We start from the raw sequence: 26348 nt of genomic DNA on the forward strand, positions 1-26348 counted from the left end.
CTCCGTAAAACATACGTTCATCGCGAAGAAAGTAATGTACCAGGGAGGAAAGTGCCCAAGGACCGCATCACAATTATGCCCTGCTCCAATGGAACCGGGACACACAAACTGAAGCTTTTGGTCATAGGGAAAGCCAGGAATCCTAAGGCATTCAAGAATATCTGCCTCACTGAACAACTGGTTGTGTCAAGTGATTTACTGTTTAATATAGAGTTAATAAAGTTAGTTTATAAATATGTATTAGTAAATACATGATTTTGATTATAAATAAAACCGTAATTTGCTAGTACAAATTTCTCAAAAAAAAAAACTATTTATGAAATTGACTATTACATGAAATGGGCAAAATTTTGCCTAAATCATGTAATAGTCAAGCCCGTTGCCTTATTCATGAATTAGGTAAATTATCTGCCGAGTGTGTGAATTCGCCAGGGTATGGAATTCTTAAACTGTCAACATGACAGTAGAAAAAGTAAATTTAATACGGATGGTTTTATTAGTTATAATTGGACATAATATAATATTATTATTATTAGGTTAGGATTTGAACCTGGGACCCACGATGTTATAGGCAGACGCTTAAGCTGCCGTCATAGAACGAGATAACTCGCATGAGGGATAGAACCGGTTATTTAACAGAAAAAATCACTGAATACCCTTAATTTTACCTCAAACACCACTTGGAAAACGGTACTGTAGAGTGTCACACTGCCTTTAACCTTAGCGATAGATCCTGGCCTGGGAGCCTGCTTCAGGATGTGGTGGCCATAGCCAACAGCCTTAGAAAGTCAATGATGGAAACAGGTGTACAATGAATAAAACGCAAATACAAATATCAGAAATTTATTCAATTCAATTTGAATCTTTCTCAGCCAATATATGACATTGATTTATTACGCACAGATATCATCAATTACTTTAATAAAAAAACATAAAACATTTTTAATAGTATAGATATAATATTATAAGCCTAGAACTTAACGCGAATACTCGGGAGTTTATACTGATGACGCCACCGTGCTATCTACGTTCTTCTTGAGGATAACGAAGCCTTCCATGATGGGGGAAAGGGGGATGTATTCATCTGTCGCTAATTCTGCTCGTTCACCCACTGATAACAGGACGGGCGTCGAGTGTGTGTGCGATCCGGCAATCGTTTTCGGCGTGCCGGCTTTTCCTATTACATCTACGGCCTAAAGAATGAAACAAACGTAAAAAATATCAGTAACCTTCTATGGTTGATTGTTTGAATAAAATACTCTTATATATTTATTTGTATTTGGTATAGAAGTGAACAGGAATTGACTACGCCATGTTCTTTGAAAAATTACTGAATTTATAATGTAATTTCAGGGATTACCATACTCAATAAACGCAACAACGGATAGGAACAAATATTTATTTTATTCTTCAAGATGTGTAATATCATTTCTACCGAAATATTGATCAGAGTAACATTAACTATATAATAATAGAGGGTATAAATTCACAACATAAAATTACAATAATATAAAGCGCCTGCAATGGGCGACTGGTAGAGGGTCTGTTTCCAAAGCGTGGTATCATGAAAGATGACAAAAGGTAATTGAACAAAATGAACAATTGTTGAATCCTTTCTATGCTCCAATTAGTTAATTGGTGTAATTACGGCGCGTAAACGCGCTTTCCGCAGTTTACCGGTTAACCCTTTCGCTGCGAGCCATTTTCGCGGGAATTTATTTTCAGTCAAGTGATCTGTTAAAACGGTCACTACAGCTAAAACAGATCGATTCCAAAATTAAAAAATAGATTACTAGATGAACTATATATCAGTTATTCCAAATGCACCAAGAAATAAACTATATTCGTTACATTCTCACTAAAATAAATCGAAGAAAGTGAAGACGCTAAAAAATATCCAAGCTTTGACCGCGCGTTCAAAATGGCGGCCGTCCACTCTTCACATAGACTGTTTCAACACATACTACCGAGCAATTCGCCGCGTTTGTATTTGTCATACACAGGGCTGTGTTGAGTACATGCTGCCGTAGTTGGTTACGGTCTATGACAGATATATTACTAAATCACTTGTGGAATAATCAGTGGGTTATCGCTTATCGCATTTAGTAAGTCGTAAACTCAAATTTTATTACCGTTTCAAATTCTGAAGCTATATTTATTTTCGTCGCCATAAAATAATGTCATCCACTTATTCATTAGGATGTTTTGGAGAATAAAACACTAAAAATAATTACCGCACTGCTAAAATACTATTATAATATAATTTATGAGGCGCCGTCGGCTTTTTCATTGTACAAAGGGCCTGTCGAATAATCGCCAGGCATAATATGAGCATGTGAACAGAGCTAACACAGTTTCGTGGCACATAAAAATAAAAATTATTACCCATTATAATAATGTAAATATCAAATATGGAACAATGAACAAAGCCAAACAATTTACTGGAGAGCTGTGCATCGATAAAATATTTTCCAGCATTATTTCTTCGATAATATTATGTGGTAGTGACATTTTGGTGGGTGAAATAATTATTTCACTTATATTTATAATGACAAAAAATACTAAAAACAAATCTTCAAAATGTTTCTATCGAGATCACAAATCACTAAGAAAAAATACATAACACTAACGTAATCATAATAATTAATTAAAAGGTAAATAAAAATATTATCGATGCACACTTTTCGATGCATGACCAATGTTTTGTTTTGATAACCCTGGTGACGCAACTAGTACACCCGTCTTCGCAATGGCGCGCGATTCAAACAACTGAATAACGAGTGTTCTTTTCAAAAATATATTTCCTTGTGGTTTACTTGACATTTTTATGATCTGTTGCCTGATATGTCTACCTAAAGGTTTGAACTAATTTTTAAAGCATATTATCCACAAGTGTCTCTTCTAGTTTGGTCAAAAATACGAGATAAAGTCTATGGCATGTTTACATGCCATACGCAGTCTAAGGGTTAATAAAGTTTTTGTTTTGCATCAAAAATTCACCTTTACAGCACATCACTATTTGGCACCCCCTATACAATCTGGCACATTATGTACAGTAAAACCTCGTTAATAAGAACACGGGCAATTTGAAATTCGCTGTAAATTGAAATTTTCGCGAAAAAAAGTCCCTTGAATATTATTTTCATATAAAACCATACGTTTAATTCGAATTCGAATCATATGAAATGATTTTAGAATCATGGGATATAAAAATATTCAATAAATCATAATAAAGTACTATTTAATGAGCCAGTCATTGAAAATTATGACCGACTTTTTATAAAGCATCATAAATAGCTTATTTGACAATCAAAATTTTTTTTTTCAGAATTTTAGTATTTTCCCCATACATTTCATATTTTGTAATATGAATTTTTTTTTGATTTTCGGTCCCGTGGAATTCGTATTAACGAGGTTTTACTGTAGTAAAGAATTGCCTTTTTTCAACTTCCCATTAGACAGGACTTCAATGTTGAATGTTGAACATGGTTAAATGATTAAACTACAAATAAACCTGTTGCTTACCTGTCCAACTCTGACTGTGACATTGAGAGGTTCTAAGTTTTCGTCGAGGGTTACCAACCATCTGGGATGCATGGCGGCGGCCAATGTGTAAAGGAGATAATGCGATTTGCTCAGGATTACTGAAAATAAAATAAATATAACATGTATATGTAAACTTAATTGTCATGTCATGGCCATTTGCTTGAATTATGATAAAAAAGTCTTGACATCAGTTTTAGTTATTTTTTTGAACGTTCTGGACATAATCATGCCGAGATGCATGAAATGTCACATACCATTAATTAGCTGTTTGTCGAGTGATTGATGTTAGAGTAAGTAATTATGCATAAATCGATGTGTGTGCAACAGATTTGATAAAATTTTAACTGAGAATTATTTTGAGTATCAATCCCGCATTAACCGTTCCCCCATTTATCGTTTTCCTCGATCTATCATCTAATTATTATGGTCACAAATATTGTACCGATTGACCGTTTTTGTTTGAATATTTTTCATTTCGCTTTCGTAGAATTGTTCGATACATACAGATGATAGGCTTGCCTCGCATCTCGTATCACGAATTTTTATAAGTCGCAACTAAAATGCCCCCCATGAAGAAAACTAGAACTTCAGCTGAGAAACTGAAAATAATTCAAGACGTCAAAAAAATTCCAGGAGAAAAATGAGTTTTTTTTTTTAGAATCGGGGTTTCACTGTATACGCAAATACGAAAGACTAGCAGCATTAAATACGTCTTATCATATTATTATCAATATCGTCGGCAACTTTTGTAGTAAATAGAGACTATCATAGTATGGTTTACAAAAATATATGAAAATACACATGCTGTAGGTATTCTTTATCACCATGCGTGCATTTACAATTTTTACAGTTAAAACACTGTGATAAAGTAACCATTACATTATTTAAAATTTGTATTAACTATTAATTTATGATTGTTCAATTTATATTGTGTTTTTCATACTTATTTATTTGTATGTATGTCAATTATTAAAAAATGGCAACAATTCTGACATTGTATGCAACGTCACATGAACACGCAACGCGCAACTTTCGCAGCTGTGATTATATTTTTTGATGTATGCATGGCATTTGACATTGAACGTAACTCGACATTCTATGCATCTCAATTTTGTATTTGAATATAAAATTTAAAGATGACAGAGTCAGAAGAAGGCAAACATCCTTAATGAGGTATATTCAGCGATGACGTTATTCTGAATAGCACATATGTAATGAATAATGAATAATCCGTACAGTCAAAAAAGTAACAACAAAAGAACTCACTGTTTTTGCAGTCAAGGAAGGCAGTGAGCGTGACGAGCAGGCCGGCGAGGGCCGTGGGATTAAGCACCTGCCGGTCACCGTGCAGCGGGCACAGTGAGAGGGTTCCTTTCCCCAAGTGGCACAGCCCCTGTGCAAGACGTACCATGAAGAGGTGAACAGGGGATTTTGCGTGGAACAGCGCCAGGGAACGCAGCATTGTCGCTAACCTAAAAAAACATTTATTATGTATTACACACTAATCTCTAAAAGTCGGATGCAAAGCCATAGGTACCTACTTAATTGCTTAAGCCTCGGGGCTAAGATGCACGGCGCTGTAATTTTGTAAACTGTGGTTCTTTTTTGATTCTAATTGGATCCATTTGGAATCAACTGAGACCTGTGTTGTAGCACCGATGTCCGCGTGGATTTGCCGTGTGTCTTGTCCCTAACAAGCCGAAATTAGTAATTTAGTGACAGTGTTGCTACGCACAATAATAGAAAAAGAATGACAACTGTAAAAATAATCGAATAATTATTGTACACACAAAAACAATGTGTTTAGTTTATTCGTTTGTGACAAAGCAAAGTTCTATTGAGTACCAATTACCAACGGAAATGCATTCTACCCATTTCTAAATAACAGTTGTCAACGGATATATTTTGTAAACGTGAATTTTGAGTGACTAGTAATATCGTCGTTGAAACTAGAAAATTGTGTAACTCCAAAAATGCTACTTTACAGGAGAGACAATATTGTTTCTAGTTTCAACAACGATATTTGACTTTGTGTTGCTGAAATTATTGTACTGGTGTGTGCATTTATTCAATTAAACCAAATTATTTAAAGTAATAACATTCAAAATCTTTCATCTATTCTCTATCACAGAGAACATTTGCAAGATTGCGGAGGAAATTGAACTTGCTTAATTACCTTGCATTATTGGTGCCAGCACCAACCAATCCCATAGCGAAGATAGCATTATAAGCGACGTCTATATCGGCATCGTGAGAATATTTGTTGAGGACATCTATCACTGAGAGCTGAGGATTGGACACCGAACACAAAGCGATGGCCAGGGGAACAGCGCGTCTCACTGCAGGCTCTCCGTAACGACCCTATTGTAAAAAAAAACATCAATCACTCACATCTTTCACTTTCTGGGTGAGATCTAACATTCTTAAATCTAGTGTATAATCAGTATAGAATAATAAAAATAATAATTGAAAATATAGAATTTGGAGTTTGGGTGTCTTTATAGGATAAATATTCCTGTCTTAATAATGCACTCACTATTGTATGGATAAACAATAAACTATTACTTTTATTCAATGAATAATTCACAAGATTTGAGAATTTAGCATTCTATTCTTTCATTGAACATACATAATTTGAAAACATTTCATGGCATTTGTATTAAACTGGAGCTTACCAATTGTCCGAATATTCTTTTAGACATTTCAGCACCGGTTTCTTCTCCGAGAGCTATAACTGCCACTCCGAGGGCGGCGACCGCCTGCATCGAACTCAAGTCCTTTGGATCTTTACCATCTCTCCATTCCTTTCCTTTCACATCTTTCTTACCTAAAGAAAATTCAATTAAACATGTGTTAGTTAGTAAAAGATATATATATATAGATAATACAAATTAAACAAGAAAAATAAATCACCGTGACATTTTAACCTAGACACAAACTGAGTGCGTACAATATAATATGGTTTGTTCCCTCAAGGGTTATGGATGATTGTTTTCTGCAGGTAGTAAATCTACGGAAAAAAGGCAGTGGTCCAGAAAGAAACCATTTAAAATAGGGTTAAGACACACTTTACTAAGTCAGGCTAAATTACTAACTCTGGATGGTGTTTATTGTCAAGTTAATCCAGATGGTTCTGCATCGCACTGTATATTTTGGTGCAGATTAACGTCAACGTCTATGCTCTATCACGCATCACAGTGGCGATTGTACGATTCTTTGTATATAGTCCCAGAATAATGTAATAATTCATAAGTATAATGTTCAAAGTGAATCAAAAAACAAAATGGCTGTATCAATAGTTAAATATTATTACAATATAGTATGTATAAAAAAAACCAGACGATTATCACTTTGGTATTTCGAAGCTAACTCGTGATGGGTTACAAAACAACCTCTGAAGATTGGATAAATAAACAAATATACACAGTCGAACTTGGTTATTACGAGGAAGATGGGACTGACTGAATTTGCAAGTTATAAGCATCACTTGCTATATCGTTATATAACATTTTTCGCGCCACATTCTATTTAAGCATAGAACATAAATAATCTGAAAACCATCATAAAAATCCCCGAAACAAGCATGGCATTCATAAACTATAAAAGAAGTTGTTTATTGTAATGAAGTGCTGACACGCCGGCGCTAGTAGGTACCTATTGGCTTCACAAAGCTCGGATTTTTTTCATGGAATTTCAACCATATGCGTGGATACTTTTTCAATGTTGTTGGCGAAAACATCAATTAGGTAAGTAAAAACTTAACTACTGTCATAAACGTTATCCGATTCCGGCGGTCTAGTTAACTGCCCGGTTGGATTTTATTGTTTAGGGTCGAAAATATTGTTTTTAAACGATCGACACATTAACAGTTTTGCTCGGTATACCCGAGAAGTAGCTCGTTATAAAAGTGAATAAATAAATGGAGAAAATCATAAACTAAAATGCCAACGAATGTTTCCTCATTACATCTGAGATCTCGTAGATTTCCGTGATCATAATAACCATGTTCGACTATATATTTTTTGAATGAATTATAATTTTGTTGTTGTCAAACGATGTTTGTTATTAAAGTGTTTTAAAATCATAGAATTTTTTGTTTCATTCGAATTGCAACAAATTTAGAATTAAGTGAGTTTGTATTCAAGGGGTTTTCCTGTACATACTTAAAAACGATATAATTACAATTTGCCAATCAATCCTGGCTGAGGGTCGAACTGACTTGAGCAATCCCTTCCTGACACCAGGAGTTGTTCTTTTGGCATTCTTAAAAGTACCAGTCTCTTTACGCTGTTTATGAGAGAACAAAGAGAGAAAAGGCAGAGGGGTCAATTGACACCACGTATCGTTTTCATCTCAGGTGACATTTTTTATACAAGTATACATTTGGATACAAAACTTATGACATAACAGAAAATAAAAACATACTTTTAGGTGTTTTGTCGGTGGCGGGTGTGTCTGATGATGAACTGGAGGACCCTCCGCTGCTTCCCGCGCCTGAGCTGCTTCCACTTGCACTGGCCTCCTTGTCTTTGTCTTTCTCCTTTTCTTTGTCTTTCTTATCTGACTTCTTGCTGAAGGCTGTGTCTTCCGCTGATGATTGCTCATTCTGCCGACACATTTAGATTGATAAACTTTACAATGTTTTAATTTAACTCATACAGTGCTGACGACACGACTGCCGTGCCAGGGTTAAATGGCCATTAGATATAATTAGCGTGTTATTTAAATGTGGTAATTAAATATTAATTAATTGGTCTGCAGTGAATGAGTTAATAAATTTTGTATTAATTACCTACATATAAAAGTTATTACTGCAGCACATGTTTGGTCTACAAAGTGTTTCCCAAGCTTTATAGACCTGCGGACCGGTAAAAATATGCGAGATATTTCAGGACCGCTGATGTAGAAATAAAACCATTATTTATGTAGTATTTTGTTTATCGGTTTTTAACTTTTGTAATATCATAACAGATATAATATCTCTATATATATAAAAATCTCGTGTCACGATGTTTGTGGTCGAACTCCTTCAAAATGGCTAGACCGATTTTTATGAATTTTTTTATGTATATTTGTTAGGTATGAGAATAGGTCAACAAGTATATTTCATACCGCTAGGTGATTAGGGTATCTCTATCCAGAAAAATTTTTCTTTTATTTTTTTGAAAATTTCTTTTTGTATTTTTTTAAATATTTTGCATCAAAAAATACCTATAACCCCAAATTTTCACCCTCCTACCCCTACCCTCCCATTTTTTAATCGCGACTATATATATAAAAATCTCGTGTCACGATGTTTGTGGTCGAACTCCTCCGAAATGGCTCGACCGATTTTTATGATTTTTTTTATGTATATTTGTTAGATATGAAAATAGGTCAACAAGTATATTTCATACCGCTAGGTGATTAGGGTATCTCTATCCAGAAAAATTTTTCTTTTATTTTTTTGAAAATTTCTTTTTGTATTTTTTTTATTATTTTGCATCAAAAAATACATATAACCCAAAATTTTCACCCTCCTACCCCCACCCTCCCATTTTTTAATCGCGATTTTATTATTTTTGTATGAACAAATTTAATCGTCGTTCGTATTTCAAACAGAACAAAATTATTTATGTTGTTGAATGACAGATGGCGCTACGTCCGAGAAGAATTCAAGAAAAGCGTCGCGTCATTTTGACATTTCATTCGGCATATCACAACGCAGTGCGTGCAAAATTTTGTACGATTTATTTTAATTTATCTATTTTTATGTGCGTGTATTACAGTGCACAATGCCAGCAAGACGCAAGGGGGGCCATTTGGGCCGTCGTACAAATAAAGCAACAAACATGCAAAATAGTAGAGCAGAAAGAACAGACGAACAAATCCAACAAGATAACAAAAACGTGCGTGTAAGCATGTCGCAATTGCGTGCATCCCAATCACAAGAGGCACGAGCTGAACGAAATCAACAACGACAATTGGAAAGGAGTCAAGCGCGCCGGTTCGTAGTTAACACACGCAGAGCAAATGACCGACAACGCCAACAAGTACATCGAACATTTACATCCGTTTCGTTCCTTCGTCTCGCATTCGAGTACGAGCCAGATATTGAATATGCCGCTCATCCAAAAGTGCTGATTGGTGCTATGGACAAAGAATGTCCCCATTGTCATGCGCTCAAATTCAAACATGAGTCAGCTGGGATGTGTTGCGCATCAGGAAAAGTGCAACTACCAGAAATTGAGATACCACCAGAATCATTGAACGGCTTGCTCATCGGCACGGTTCCAGATTCAAACCTGTTCCTGAAGTCCATTCGCACATTCAATTCATCCTTCCAAATGACTTCGTTCGGAGCAACAGAAATAGTTCACAATACTGCGGCAAATGGTCAACAATTCCATTCTACGTTAAAAATCAAAGGCCAAGTATACCACAAAGTAGGCTCATTGCTGCCAATGCCAAACGAACCACATAAATTTTTACAAATCTACTTTATGGGCGGTGAGGACATCAATCATGTGGATGCACGTTGCGGCTACAATAGCCTCAATTCGCCTAATGCATAAATGAGCACAATGAATTATTGAAATTCTTCAAAGCATACATGCACGAATTGCAAAGTGACAATCACGCTATTGTCATCAATCCTGATAAATCACCAGCTGGAGAGCACATGCGTCAATTCAATGCGCCTGTTGTTGACGACATTGCTGGATTGCGCACATCGACACGAGAAATCGTGATTCGAAGAAGAAACAATAATCTGGAGTTCATCGCTGACACACACCGTTCATATGACGCTATCCAATATCCGCTAATTTTCTGGAAGGGACAACACGGATATTGCATAAACATTAAACAACGAGATCCTGTCACAGGTAATTCATTCATTATGAACATCATTACTCATTTTGAATTGAGAAAATGAATGGTTGATGTTTTTTTGTTTTTATCGGCGGTCATCGTCAACAGCGCTCTATTCCTCTTTCTGTCATATATCCCATCCCCACACACTTACGATACATTCGTTATTTTTTATTTAACAACCAAAATATTCACTAGAAATAATTTATATGGCAGAACAACGTTTGCCGGGTCAGCTAGTATATATATATAAGTCTGATTGCGAATACAAAAAATATAACATAAAAATACTATTACAATAATTAAAAAAGTCAGAACTAAATTATTAATGCCTACAATGGCCGAGTGGATTAGTGGTCCCAGGTTCAAATCCTGGGTCTGGAAAATACACGTATTGTTTTTTAATTTGTGTTTGAATCAGAGTATGGACCTGATAGGTTGAGCAAGTGGCCAACATCCATTTCTCGTAAAAACAAAAATGTGTTAATACAACTTCTACCCTGTGGAGGCCCAAATGATCTTATTAGGATCAGACATGAAAGTTAATAATAAGCACTTCTGGATATTTGGGGATGTTATTTTTCAAATCGGTTAGAGGACCAGCGGTTGGGAAACACGATGTTGTTGAACATGTCACATTATAACTGCATCAGCTTTCCACTCATTGGATACACCAGCATACTCGAAGTGCAAAGATTTTACTAGCAAGCAATTCAAAAGAAGATAAAGTGTGTGTAATTTGTCAGATATCCAATTTACGTTTAGGTCGATATGATGGTCAGCAATGGTTATTATAGAAAATACATAATTTTGAAAAACATACCTGAAAAAAAATTCGACTGTGGGACTGAGTTTTTTCAAAATTACATATTATGTATTTTCTATAATAAAGAATTTAACATTCTTATAATCATGTGTGTGTATTCACTAGTGATTAAACAAAAGATAAAGATTATTCACCTCGGTATCGTAATGCTCAGAGCAGATGTGTAGCATCTCTTGGATGACCAGGACATCTCCAGTGCCGGCGTACGCACACATGGATAGAACGGCCAGCGATAGAGACTTTAGAGGATCTCCTAACACTTCTAAAGCGGCGCTCGTAGCTTCGATGGCATCCTTGCGACCTGTATTTAAAATATGCATGTCAATAATAAAATACAAGTCTCAAATATAGATGAAAATGTCCCTCTGAAGCGGACGAAATTGGTCCAGATTTATTAAATAATAAAAGTGGGATAAGTACTAAAGAATTTGTGTTGTATTAAATTAATCAATAATCAAATATAGATAGTGGATTATTAAACGACAATCCTTACATCAATTTTCTCTTAACTGAAGCAACAACTTCAACACTAGCAAAAACCAATTTCTAGTGTTTACATATTAGGTTTAAATGTTAATTAAAAAACATGGCACCGATCCATACCTAAATAACACAATCCCAAACCGAGAGGTAAGAATCTGGAATAGGTAGATGATTGTAAGTCTTTTCCTCCATTGTCGATGAGTCTTTGCAAAATAGCTGATGTCACCTGAAACAAAAATCGTATGTAAAGATTACACTATCTTCACTAAACACTTTTAATTTTATTTAGGCCAGTTGCCGAGAAAAGACACCGTAAAAAAGTGGTCAAATGGCTAATGTAGAACACTTTGTATATTAGTCCAGTGTTCTTCAACCTTTCAACACCCGCGGCCCGGTGAACATAGGAGAAATATTTCGCGGATTGGTATTAGCCAGAAATAATAACCATTATAGATAGAATTTTATTTATTAAATCTTGATTTAAAATTACAACTTTTGGTTAGTGCCACATCTGCTGCTGCTTATTTGTAAGCAAATTTGATATACATGGTTGCAGCATTAACATCCATTGGTTTTTATTACTGAAAAATTCTTTCCACATAAATAGGAAGTTGAAAAAATGACCAATAATTGAATCTTTATAATTCAGAGATGGATATTCTTTATCAAGGGATATCCAAAATTGAAATAATGATTGCATTTTATGTCTGGACACTCGAGTGACGTCAGAAGATAGCTCGATAAGCTTTTTTTGCTCACGAGGATCAAGTGTGCAAGATTTAATATCTTCCAAAAAGGGATTATTAATTCAGAGGTTAGAGGTCCGCCTTTACGTAGATCTTAAGGGGGGACATGCTCGTCGAAGGTCAAAATTGAGTTTTTATTGTATTTTCAAACCATGATCCTGGACACTCCTTAAACGTTGTAGATAATCTATTTATATAATTTTGAAGCCTTATTATTCTTTATAGTTATTTTAAACATTTTATGACTGCATGAAGTATTTTTGTTACATAAAATAGTATTCTTTTAAACCTCTCGCTCTAATGTTTTAGAATATAGTCATATTTCGGTACAGAACTGTGCAGTGGTGTTAAGATTTTTTACATTTATTAATTTTTAAACGCATTTATAAAACCATTAGTATAATTTATTACGAGATAATTTTTGTAAAATATTCACGATAAAAAATTATTTTGATAATGTCTGTGATCCCAAATTTGACAAGAATTAGGCATTTTATTATTCAAAAAATCGGCAAGATTAACACATTTGAAGATGATTCTAAAGATATTTATTATAAGCTATGTCTTTGACCATTCAAGTGTGATAAAAATCTTATGAATAATGATTGCTTTATAATAATTATTGACCTAAGAAGAAGGTAGTGTTTTTTTGAAATACGCCATTTCTTTTGTCATTCCCTAGTGGTTAAGCTACAACATACGGCCGTAGCCATAAATTGACAAACTATAATTAAAGTAGGAAGTAAAATGATATTGACGCGCGTGTTTGAACATTCACTTTAACACAACAATTCTTGTCAAATTTGGGATCACAGAGATTATCAAAATATTTTTTTATCGTGAATATTTTACAAAAATTATCTCGTAATAAATTATGCTAATGGTTTTATAAATGCGTTTAAAAATTAATAAATGTAAAAAATCTTAACACCACTGCACAGTTATGTACCGAAATATGACTATATTCTAAAACATTAGAGCGAGAGGTTTAAAAGAATACTATTTTATGTAACAAAAATACTTCATGCAGTTATCAAATGTTTAAAATAACTATAAAGGATAATAAGGCTTCAAAATTATATAAATAGATCATCTACAACGTTTAAGGAGTGTCCAGGATCATGGTTTGAATATACAATAAAAACTCAATTTTGACCTTCGACGAACATGTCCCCCCTTAATTTTCAGAGAAAAGCTAACGCTTTTAAATGTTGGCTTATGATGTTGAATGACTTTCTGGTTAATATCAGCAGCATTCAAAAATTCTCCCAGCATGTCATCTAGTGCGAATTACCCAAATCGTGTAGCGATATAGTCGGTTGATAGCATGGTGAAAGCTTTTGCGGACCGGTAATGAATTCTTGTGGACCGGCGCCGGTCCTCGGACCACCGGTTGAATAACACTGCATTAGTCAATAAATCACAGAAGTTAGCTCACGCTATTCAGCTCCTTCCTCGTTTCAATCTAAATCAAACATTAACAGTGTAACCAACCTCGGCATCGCATGATCCTACAGCAATGAGTCCACATGAGATGGCTGCCAAAGCGACGATTTCTGCTGTACTTTTGGGGTCACTGAGAACCGGCAGGAGTAGTGCGATGACATCGTCTCTCTTGGTGCCAGCATAAGCCAAGCCGAGACCTGATTTAAAAAAAAAGTTACATAACTTTAATCATTTAATACTATCGACCGAGGGTACTTGATGGAATTTGAATTTAAGTTTTGTAAAATTCTATTTGAGCCATTTATTGCGACCCAGGTTTTGCTTTTCGTAATCTTCAGGCACTACACGTACCAATGGCTAATAATACACATCAACACACCAAGGCTACAATTCTTATATGGACAATGGCGTCGTGTTCAACGCGCTGAACATAATATGATAGATGCAAATGCAACTCCACCAAACTGTACCGGGTAGCCGATGATCACCACGATGGGGCTGACCGGCGATAGGGGATGGCACAACAATAAGAGGAGTGCAACAACGCAGATTGGGTTCTGGCTACGTTTAATAATCATCTATCTTCACCTATTATTATCTAAAGTAGCCGCAATGCAGCTGGGTTATCGATAGGGTCCATTAACAATTACACTCGTTGAAACAAAACAAAAAGGCAACTGCTGACCACTATTCTGCCCTTCTAAGGAAGAAGGCAGTAACTCGCAAAATTTGTGAAATTGAGTTATGAATGCCATCCGTTAGGTAATTTTGAAAGCTATTATGTTCTGTTCATTTTAAAACCAGTATTATCACTAAAATACCGTTAAAATCCTTAGTGAAAAAATTGACATCTTCTAAAATAATACATTTTTTTAGCAAAACGGCAGTAATTGCACCTATTCATTGCAGTTACTGTTTGTTTATTATTACTTTGTTTGTATTTTAACATCCTACTAATAAAAATGACCACCGTTTTTTTTTCAATTCACAGTAATAAAGTTTGAGAAAAAACACATGATGTCATTTATCTCGAAAGTGTGTGAGAGTCAGTTACTGCCTTCTTCCTAAGAAGGGCAGTATTGTGCCTTGTAGAAACTGAAATTTTTATCCACTAATATTGGAGTGTATTTGGGGCGCCTGAATAGTAAGCTTCAAAAGTGATCTCTGATGTTCAACCGATCTGTGCTACAAACACGTGTGAAACGTGGACTCACAGAGTGGTGCAACGTGGCATGAAAAGGTATATTTTGGACATAACGCGGAAAGACCACAAAAGATACCAATGGATAAGGATGCAGATAAGAGTACTCTATATGATAGAGGTCGCTAAGGAGATGAAATGGCAATGGGCTGGAGATGTCGCTCGGCGAGTGGACAACCACTGGACAAATAGTCATATAGTGGTACCCAAGGAGCACTAAACATCCACAGGGATGCCCTAAAATCCGCTGGAGCTCATAAAGTTTGGTGGATGTATGTGGCAGCAAAGAACTAGGGACCGAGAAGAGTGGAGGGAGCTATGGGGAGACCTTTATCAGCAGTGGATCAACTCCGGCTGATGATGATAATGACACATTGCATAACAATTATATTTTTATTAAATTGTATAGTCTTTACAATATTTCAAGTAGAATATGATATTGCATGAGTCGTACCTAGTACACTTCCGATCCTGAGTGTTGGGCTGCTGTGCAGGACATAGTCGGAGAGGAGAGCCAAAGCTGGATCACACTCGTTTCTCACTCCGCAATTGACTATGCCGAGGGCCAGTAGGGCGCCAGATTTGATGTGCTCGTCCGCCGTGTAAAGGTATTTGTCGATTGGCGTCAAACCCCCATCAACATCCCACAAGTGAACCATTCCAAGGGAGGCGGCTGCTGACAGCATACCTACACAAATACAAAATATAATTAATTTCTTTATGTGTGAATAATTTTGATTCTGGTATAGGCTTTGTCATTGTATACATTTCTGGAGCATTCTAGCATTGAAATTAGGCTGGTATGTTTATATAAAAACACATTAAAAAGATTTTAAATAATGACAACGATCTTTAACTCACCATGATCCTTATTCTTATACATCCACTTGTTTCCGTCTTCAGTGGTGACGAGCTTGTCCCGGCTAAAGCCGGCGTTGACAAACGCGTTCACAAAAGTGGCAGACAGGTTCTGGCGGGCGGAGTCTACTGGGTGCTCCGAGAGGAGGGAGGGACGGAGAGCCGACCCAGCGCTCTCCAGCCAAGATTTGTAAACCTCCTCTGGAGTCTTTGGTTCCATTATATCCAGCTAAAATTGATATACATTACATGAATTAGTTCATTCTGATTGGTACTGCCTAGCAATTAAGGCTATACTTTAGTTAATTTCAGTTGAGGCTTGGTCTAAAAAGATCGTGGCTAGGCAATGCGGGATTGTGCAAATGACGCATGCCGAACGAAATATAATCTGTCATAAAAATCCAACATGCGTCCATTTAATGTCATGTTTATTGTTATATTACTAATAATAATAGTATATTCATTGACATGTTTTCTTTTTTAAGTAAATACGTAAAATTTTTTTGTCATCTTTACACGATTTAAGAATATTTTCATCCGACGCCATGACAAAACAAATCGACATGCGCACACTTCGACTATCGGTCTCCGATTGGTGAGTCCAGGCAACAAGTGAGAAATTTCGTCACACCTACTGTTGAAAATTATTTGCCGTTTCACTGAAGTACGCTCTTAAGACAAACATTGCCGATTAGATTAATATTTTTAGAAGTGGGTTTGTAATACTAACAATCTTTAGATTGTAACTGTTGTATCGCCTTGTCTCACTTGACACCCTTTCCACTCTTACTCATTTCCTGCCCAAATACATTTACAGTATGTTTAGGTTAAGGACAAGACATTAGATGCAGAATGTGACCTCGTGCTACCCATTACTCTTGATACTAAACCATGGTAGTAAGAAAGTTAGCCCATGGGCAGACACAACCACTAAGCACATCCACTTGTGGTTACCACACGGTGCAGACGGCATTTCTAATATGGTTTATATGGGCCGTCTGCGTGTGTGACTTGCTACAGAAGTCGTTGAATCTACGACTGAACACTGTGACCACCCACCCTAGTACTGCAACAAGTATGCAATCTGTTTCAGCCACTGGTGGGTCGCCTGCACTAGATCAAACTATTTTCTGACATGTTGCAATAATCAGAGACAAATGTTATAAGAAAAATAATTCACCGATTAGATTAGTGTTATACATTCAGTGATTTGTAACCAACCTCTCTTGCCAAGCTGAGAAAGTGATCATTGACGTGAGCATTGGACATGATGGCTCTCAAATCCTCATCTTCTACGTCCAAAGCGATCTGCTGCCTGCCCAGCATGTAGCACAACTGTTTACGTAGTAGCCTGTAAATTTATAATATAGAATTACATACCCACTTATTTTGATAGCCTTCACATTCATTTGTTCCGAGAAATTTATTAAAAATAGGCCATTATTATTGGTCGCTTAGAAGATGACAGAATTTCAAGATGGTCACAATCCTCAGCCACGAGGGAACGACCAAGAAGAAGAGGGTACATACAGCGGCGGCTCCTCTAATACCATGCAAGTGCTACGCACCGCCTGCATTTTTGAAGACATTACTCAACTTTTCATTGTTATTCATATGTGTATCACTCACTTTGCGAAGTAGAACATGTAGCAATATTATGAACAATACTTCGTTCATGGGCGCAAAGCGATTGCGATCCAAATAGATTTTCAGTTTGCACAGTATTACAATGAGGTCATTGTATACTTCTTAAACCGTGGTCCAATGTTCCTATGGTAGCGTTGTGTGTAGCATTTTTTAGCGTTGGACCGAGGGAAGTGGCGCGAACTTGTGCTTGCCCTATGCTCCAATGCTGGGTATAGAAGGTAAGCCATTGCGCACTACCAAAAAGTGCTATTCTGAAGACCACCGGCCGCCACTGGGTACATATGTATATAATTAATGATTATGTTGACATACCGGTTATGTTGAATATTTTATTCATGTCTTTAGTGTAAAGTGTTCAACCAATGAGATAAAGTATACAAAAAACCATTGAAAAAATCAATCACACAATGGCACTGAAGAGAATAAAATGAAGGATGCCGGATTGACAGAATAATTTTTGTTTGGGCCAGTTTCTAATGCCAACTTTCTTTCCATATCTTCCTCGCAGTGACAAAATAATTAAATGCAGTGTAAATTGAGTATCTTTCAAACAACCATCCCATGAACACGTACTCCAACACAAAGTCCCCCAATCTTACACTCAATCTTCCTTATACAGTCCACTATTTTGCAAGCAATTACATTTGGCAAGACTGAGAAAACTTCAGGAAGGCATCATTCAGCAGTGGATTGAGACGGCTGCTGATAATGCTGACTTAATTTGTATTTAACTAATAAATGGGAACACTGTGACTAACTTTGCATTTGAATTGAAACTTACGGATCTTCACACTGCTTGAAGATTTCTTCGCACTGATTTTTATCGTTCAATTGAAGACCGATTATCATAGCTCTGGCGTATTCTTTGAACCTCAGGTAATGTACCAACACGCCTTGCAGAATTTGGGTAGCTTCTGGCTCCTCCACATAACTGGCACATCTAAAAGATTAATTAGAAAACATCAATTATGATTTTTATTAGGACATTTTTTTTCCATTGGCTGTTTTATGAAGAGATTTCGTGACAGATTTTCATTTGTTTACGAGACATGGATGTTGCCACTAGCTCAACCTAAACTGAAGGCATAGATGCATAAAATGTCACTAAACACAAATCATAATATGTTATTCGGGTACATAATGTTTAATGTACTCGTGTGTGCGCATATTTTGTATAATGGTATGCGTGTGCGATGTATAGTATAAATTGTTAGCGCCATAATTGCATATTTCAACTAGAAATCAAATAAATATGATTTTTAATGTCGGTTACTTGTTTCCAGCAAAGCAAAATTATTTAATATATCAATTATCTACACAAACACGAAAGACTAGCAGTTTTAACTCGACAATAGTTGCTGTCAATAAAAAAATATAATTTATTTTTTATTATTTATGATGAAGACACCCGATAAAGTAACCATTAAAAGTTTATATCAAATGGTAATTTATGATTATTCAATTCATATTGTGCAATTTACATACTTTTAGAATAGAAAAAGTTGGTTTACAAGAAGCCAGACGGGGGAACCGCGCTAATTTGCATAGCCGATTTTGGCAAAATTCATGAATTCAAGAATGAAAACATAACCTAACCTAACAAATAATCCAGTATATCGGCTATTTTCAAAAATTTGTTTGCCGCCGGCTTCCTGTAAACTGACAAGAACCAAATATTTTAATAATTAGTCGGAAATTAAAAAATGGCAACAATTTTAATCACGGAAAGCAACGTTGCCTTATTGATTAACATCTGTTATTCTATTTTGATATATGCATTGCTTTTGTCTTTATTTCAATTCAATATAACATCGACATTCTATGCATTTGGACTTTGTGTCATAATATGGATGGTTGGCCATTTTCTTAACCTATGAAGCCGAACAAAAATATTGATATTAGCTACTGTGGTGACCACAAGCTATGGACTGCATTTTCCAGTGTTAATATTGGATGTCTGCACACTCCATATGGGATGCGTTAGCTAGAATTGACACAAGTAGTTGTTGCGGATGCGAGTGGTGCGGCCTTAATTTCATTTACTCAGTGAATTTGAAATATTTCGAACCAACAATCTACAGATCTAGAGGCAAACAGGGTCTTTTTACTGGTTCTCTGCCACCGCTCGCTGTCATCTGTCAGTGAGCGCAGTGTTGCCAACCGAACTATAATTAGAGTACATTTTGGTTCGCGTACTATTAAAAAAGTTACATTTTCATCCGTGTACTATCACAAAAGTATAGTACATCAAAAATACCACAATTTTGAAAAATGAAATTAACTGAATTCGCCGGTTTTGCGAATATTCCCCATTGCTTATTTCATTACGTTTAAAAGTTGTCTATATTGTCGATGTTTAAAGTTCCGTGAAATGTTCGTACTTCAATCACAGCAAATCGTAATAACGTGAAGCGAGGGATGTAATAAGTATACCTAATCTTTATAATATAAGATCTCAGTATGCGATATTAGTCTATGGACGTACCTAGTCTTGCGTTACGTGACAGTTAATGACGGCGGCCAGTGTTAGCATTTTTCGGTCGTAAGAGGTGTTTTAATAAAGCAGGGCATCGGAATTTCTAGAATTCTCCGTTATGTTTATCTGACAAACAAAAAACTTACATTTTCAACATGTCCTATAATTTTTGCCGAAATACTACAATGTCTTGGACCGCATACTATAATTCGATGACAAAAAGATAGCTGAATTCCAAAATGGCGACTGACAGATAAAGATGACGGAGAACCAGTAAAAAGCACCGGCAAACATTTTGTCTGCTATTATAAACATTTGTCTATTATTTTTAATTATAAGTACTTAACAAGAAAAGACTCACCCTACTAAGTACAAGCAGACTCTTGGGTAATTACTGGTCTCCATGTGTTGAGTTAGTAAATCCAATCGATCGATTTCCATGAGCAGATCGCAGGCTTGAATCTCTGCAGAATGCCTCATATCGAACCGGATCACATCCTCAACGAGCGGCAGCAACTTGTCTTTGGACTCTGTCTCACCTTTGACAGCCCACTCCTCAGCTATTTCCCCCTCCAGCTGCCTCACATACTCGTGCCCCCAGTCGCCGACGTCGTTCATGGTCCCCAGCAAACAATATTTAAGACATTCGCGTTTATCTGCCGCCTCTTGACTGCCACTAACCCCCATCGCCAGCACGGAAACGACATCCGCGCAAAACTTCTTCGTATCAGAGTCTGTTATCTTCTCGTGCGCCTCTTTTATGGCTGGGTAATGCTCACGTAAAAATTTCAAAGGTTTGGGCACGGAAGTCATTGAAGTTGTTGATGTTCTAATTAAACTGCTCAACGTTTGAAGGGAAGGCTTGTACAAGCTTTCATCAGCAGCCTAGAAACATTCATAAGGCAGATAGATGAGTGTGCAGAATTGTTTACCAGTAATATAACACGAAAATAACGAAATATTGTGATTGCATATTTACCGTGAGCTTTTCTACGAGCATTGTTAACTCTTCTTGGAGTCTTTTATCTTCTTCTGACTGAAATTATGAAAAAAAGGGATGTCATTAGGTTAGGCTTTGTTTTGTGTCACGGTCGATTAATATGTCTATTTTTCTGATACTGACCAAATCATCGCTGGGAGCCGGTTCGGCCTTCTTAGCCTCCTCGGGTTTCTTTGTATCTTTCATGATTAAATACTGTTATTTTAAAATTCTATGACACTTAACACGACAAGATGAGCTTCAGAATTTATACAAGTCACCGCATAGACACTGGTACCAATCGTGCGATTTGATTAATCAAAAATATTGTAATGCTACGTTTCGAAAAAATATTATATTATATTTGTCTATGAATATTATTGTCCAGGGATACTTAATATCTTATTATTGTATTTTGGGGATGTTGCATAATATAATCAATTTATGTCTTTAAAAAAATGTATATTAAAACGATTAAACGTCAAATGTATAATAAATCATTATACATACGAAAAATCGATTTTAGATTCATATTAGGGAAAATGAAAAATATATTATTATAAACCTGGAAAATAATATTATTTCACTGGTATCATTGAGTAGTTATATTGTGAATAATAATTATTCAATTTAATATTTTTCCACTTTATCAAATTAAAATCATTACCGCTGACTGCATTAAATTAAATGCTCTTTTATTTACTGAAACCAAGAATGGGGCTAATTTGTGTATTCGCACTGAGCTCACCAATTTTGGAAAATAATGATTAATGTTGGTGCAAACCAACCTTTTTGGCTCAGACCAAAACTCATGTAAATTTGAATGAGTAAACCTACTATATTGAAACCATCGCATCCCATCTAAATTTCATCAAAGAATTTTATTTTCCCCTTGTATTTTTATTACTAGTATTCAATACTTACCATTCAAATTTGATGACACTCCAATCTTAACAGAAGTCCCGTTTACATGCTTCACTTTTGATCATCGAGGAGGAATCCCCAGTAACTCGTGTAAACGCACATTCATCAACGAATCTTCAAAAGTAATCATTTGGAATCAAAAGTGAATGAAGTTCAACTGGTTCTACTTTTTGATCATTACGGATGATTCCGCGCATGCGCACTCAGTAGGTACTGTCATCACATTCCCATGATATTACGTTCCATTATCCACCAACGCCTTTCTATCGATGAAATTTCTGCATTCACATAAGAAATAATCACAAATGGTTTGAATTTTAACTTACAGCACAATTTCACTTGACGCCATTTGGAATAAATTTGAGTATTTCACTTTCAATGACACGTGTAAACAAAAAGTGAATGCCTGAATGCAATTCCCTGTGGATGATCATCCGCAGTGACTCTTCTAAATGAGCCTTGACTAACAGATTCAAAAGTGACCACTTAATAAGTGAATGTATGTAGATAGGACTGTCAAAGTCGTCAATACTTTGATACGATACTTCGTATTTTGATGACGGCCTTACATATTGTAGATATTAAAAGTTTATTTTTTTGAAACATGAAGATATAGTGGGACAGTTTAACGATGCGATTTCTTCCTGTGTGCAGGAAGTAAAATAGACTAATGTGTTTATTGTCCTCTGATATGGTCTGCGCATGGTTTTTGGTGATAGCATTCTTTCAGTGTTTCCTTGGTTATTTTATAACAGTTCATTTCACAAGACTAAAAGATCCCCGGAATAGAGTCTGATGGGGTATGGGATGGGGGATAATAAAACAGAAATAAGTTGCAAAAAATAATTAAAAAAACATTCATTTTAGACATGTGTTTATTTACAGAAAAAATATAGTCACATTGTAAGTGAAGATAGGTAAGATTACCGATAAGTAGCATACATAAATATTATTTTATATCAGCGGACCAAGCTTTTAAATATTCCCTACAGATGGGTCACGCGACCGCACACGTTTTTTACAAGGGCACAACATTATGTGTCTTCTTCTTCTTCTCCATTTGCAATATAAAAACTTACATAGCGACGCGCACTGTGCTGCTAATTTCATACTAGTTTATAATATAAATATTTTAGTTTACGTTTCGCCACACAACTGCGAGTCGTTAGCTGCAATGCTGTCTATATAAACACTTATACATGAAGATAAAGCACTAGAGGCGTTCAAATCGAATCAGAAACATGCCTAAATTTAATATTATATTCATTTGCAAACAATTGTCTAAGAAATATACATAAATAACTTGATTTAAATAAATTTACAGTAAAAGCGATAAGTTAAATATCGGAATATTGAGGTGTAAAAAAAAACAAAATTCTTAAATGAGTTGAGTGTTTCGTATTTGTACACTCGTCAAAAGTAATTTTAGATACAAATATGACTATGGACTATACTCTAATATGTACTCGTTTGAAAAATACACTGGAAATGCGGTAAAATATGTTATATAAAAATCCAATCGGGTGGATTTTTAAACGGCAAACCAATTTAAAACTAGTGTGCGACTCTTTGAAATAATCTTTCACTTAGCACTTTCTGTTTATTACCAATCCAACATTGTCCATTTCAACCTCGTCTATAATCATCTAAAGAAATCCAAAAAAGAAGATTGATAGCTTCTTGCAGTGTACAGGTATATATTACTATCCTGTATTACTGTGACATGTTTTATAGTTTGTATAAATTTCATATATAGCTGAAGCTACAGAAATATTTCAAGAATGACAGAAAATAAGAATAAGATTTCTCGATGGAACAATTGACAATATTGAAATGGTATAAATGACTCTTCATTTCGTAATAATGTATGTATGTACACTGCCAGTACAATAATTATAAAATAAATACAAGACTTTGTCACTGAGAACTTAGTGAGTTTCCACCAACGCACTGTCGGCAAGAAATACTAATAGGATAGTTTACATTTTCATTAAACTGCCGTAACTCTTATATAATAATAATAGCTTTACAGCTTTACTGTATAATGTATAATCGACTTAAAATCGACAAATATATGACAATAATAGTTTCCAATTGACTACAATAATTTATATTATTATTTTCGGCGTAAAAGTTCGTGATGCAATTATTAAAGGTATAATTTCATAATTTAAACAGTTTACATGGGTTATAATAATATTTAATGAGGGATCTTTTAAAATCTAGTAGAAATTTTATACACAGTAAGTATTATAGGTATGTTTCAAACTATCAAAAGATACAATAAAACATTCTTAACAAATCTTTTTTTTACTTTTATAGATTTTTGTCGTTATGATTTGGTAGTTTTGATCTCTTTTAGCATATCAATGTATTCAAAGTTAAGTAAACGTGGCTACAATCAGTTATCGGATAAATATTGAATCATTCGTTATCATTCGTGATAATAAAATTCTATAAAAATCGCCATAACAGATTAAGAGACAAATAAAATAAAAAATAACGATGATATTGCATGTCTATTCTATCATAAATAAGATACGTCACAATTATAACAGAGCTCCGTGTTCGGGAGATTCCTTCCGCGGATATTGCAATCTCAGTGACGCTATGACGCTAGAACGAGATGAGTTATCCGCCTTACATCCATCCGAGTGCGACACCTATTCATTAGACTTAAGAATAATGAAAACCCTATTGAGCCGGCAACCGTAATCGTCACATTTCAAAAATAACATCTTTATTTTCTTAGAGTAACAAGAAAACAGTGACATATTATAATATGAGGATTGCAAACAGTATATTATATTTTTTATTCACATAAATAATGATTATTATTGAGGTGCTGAGGATTAAATGAGTAAGTGACGTTAGCACTATTGCGTATAAACGTGAAACAGGATTCAAACATGGGAATCGGTTTGTACATAAAATTACAAGCATTTTATTACTTACACTGAATTTCCTATTCACACATAAAATGTTATTTCTCAGTAACACATTATTTAATTTAAATATTTTGACCCAACTTATCTCTTCGACATAATATTTTATCTCGTAATAGTAATGATGGATCATTTGAGAATAAGATATTGAAAATATTTATCTTTGATGTCGATTTACTCAATTCGGTCACTGGTGCACTTGTATCCGTTCAATCCTCAGCACGTCCATTTTGTAAATTTACGAAGTGATGTATTGTCAAGTTTGTAATTAGCTCGGATGAGTCGTGTTGCGGGGGCGTGCAGTCCATAAAATAGAGTTAGCGTTCATCTAACCTCAATAATGAACAGAGATCTTTCGAAGAAATTTTCAACAAGCGAGACGAAGGGAAAACAAAAAAGTAAACCTAGAATCTGACTTAAAAAATAAAATAACATTATATATTCAAAAAATTTCCTACGACGCTTCAACACGGTTGTCACGGAGGACGCGCTCGTTATCTTCCTGCCGGAATCGGAATGCCCCGCACAAGAAAGTGTCATTTCCTCCGCCGCCGCGAGGACATGCGCCGCGTTCGATTCCAGGGCTACGGTCACTCCTGCAGCCTCGTCCTGGCAGATATCCACTGTCGATTCGAGGAGAGCACTCGGTTCACAAAACATACTGTCCATTCTCCGTCCGCTTAGTTTCTAACATCACCGTTCCCCACTGCTGAGAATCGCAAGATTTTATATCGTAAACAATTATTGAAATAATAGTATTTAATAATCAACATAAATAACAAATCAATTAAATAATCAGGTGAGGACGTGCTGAAATGATTGTTGTTCTGCATGAGACGCGGCACGACTGTCCGCGTGTCGCCCATGGCTTCCGAGGGAGGGGGCGCAGGGCCTAACGGCACTCCCAAACTTTGACTGTCTGGTCTACGCTGCCGGAGATCACAAACGGCAACACCTTGTGGAAATCTGAAACAGAGAACGAGCACACTTTCATCAGCACCATGTCAAACATTGAGTTTCTTCACAACCAGATAATTTATTAGTTATAACTTATTACACTACAAATAAGCGAATTCATAATATTCAATCATATTTATTTACAATGTTATATAAAATCACTTTTACTTTCACATCTAGTGGTTATATTGGGATAAACTTAACAACGTTAAAGAGAAACCTTCATCTAGACCAGTCATTCCCGATCAGGTCCACAAGAAAACACAAGTTTGTGCAGAAAGTACAACTTGAATCGATTTTACGAACCAATAAGTGTCAGTCAGGTAAGGGTTCCTCGAGACTTTACAAAATTTTAAGCACAAGGGTTCCGCCACCCAAAAAAAGTTTGAGAATGGATTTTTTACGTATGAAAGTACGACTATTGAATGTTTATCTTACAAGAAGTTCATATTATTAATTCTT

The 26348-nt window shown here is 35.5% G+C and overlaps 2 protein-coding genes across 2 annotated transcripts in view; both read right to left on the reverse strand.

The window, feature by feature from the left end:
- Positions 1-827: 827 nt before the first annotated feature.
- Rpn1 (regulatory particle non-ATPase 1) lies at positions 828-21350 on the reverse strand. The gene is made up of 16 exons (XM_085944627.1): positions 21205-21350; positions 21061-21117; positions 20443-20966; positions 18387-18545; positions 17180-17309; positions 15962-16187; positions 15555-15788; positions 13948-14096; positions 11828-11933; positions 11359-11525; positions 7972-8152; positions 6222-6373; positions 5723-5907; positions 4813-5018; positions 3526-3644; positions 828-1193 (listed from the first exon to the last, which is right to left on the reverse strand). The coding sequence occupies exons 1-16, from the start codon at positions 21265-21267 to the stop codon at positions 999-1001; spliced, it is 2853 nt and encodes a 950-aa protein (XP_085800753.1). The 5' UTR covers positions 21268-21350; the 3' UTR covers positions 828-998.
- A 1491-nt stretch (positions 21351-22841) lies between these two features.
- Positions 22842-26348, reverse strand: part of Lis-1 (LisH and WD40 domain-containing Lis-1) — a 100996-nt gene continuing 97489 nt past the window's right edge. Inside the window, exon 10 of the mRNA XM_085944213.1 lies at positions 22842-25895. Coding sequence (XP_085800339.1) covers positions 25822-25895 — 74 coding nt within the window. The 3' untranslated portion in view covers positions 22842-25821. The remainder of the gene's footprint in view (positions 25896-26348) is intronic.

Source organism: Rhyacophila brunnea, unplaced genomic scaffold (genome assembly GCF_057557595.1).
Source record: "Rhyacophila brunnea isolate RB1 unplaced genomic scaffold, BYU_Rbru_1.0 scaffold_17, whole genome shotgun sequence".
In the NCBI taxonomy this organism is placed as follows: Eukaryota; Metazoa; Arthropoda; class Insecta; order Trichoptera; family Rhyacophilidae; genus Rhyacophila; species Rhyacophila brunnea.

What these genes read in the sequence shown, in the direction of transcription:
- Rpn1 (XM_085944627.1), bottom strand. Translation starts at nt 21,267, where the DNA reads ATGAAAGATACAAAGAAACCCGAGGAGGCTAAGAAGGCCGAACCGGCT. An exon ending in GTCTGCTTGTACTTAGTAGG is followed by an intron (nt 18,546 to 20,442) that starts GTGAGTCTTTTC and finishes TTAATCTTTTAG; the next exon opens with ATGTGCCAGTTATGTGGAGG. An exon ending in GTATAAGAATAAGGATCATG is followed by an intron (nt 15,789 to 15,961) that starts GTGAGTTAAAGA and finishes GTATTTGTGTAG; the next exon opens with GTATGCTGTCAGCAGCCGCC.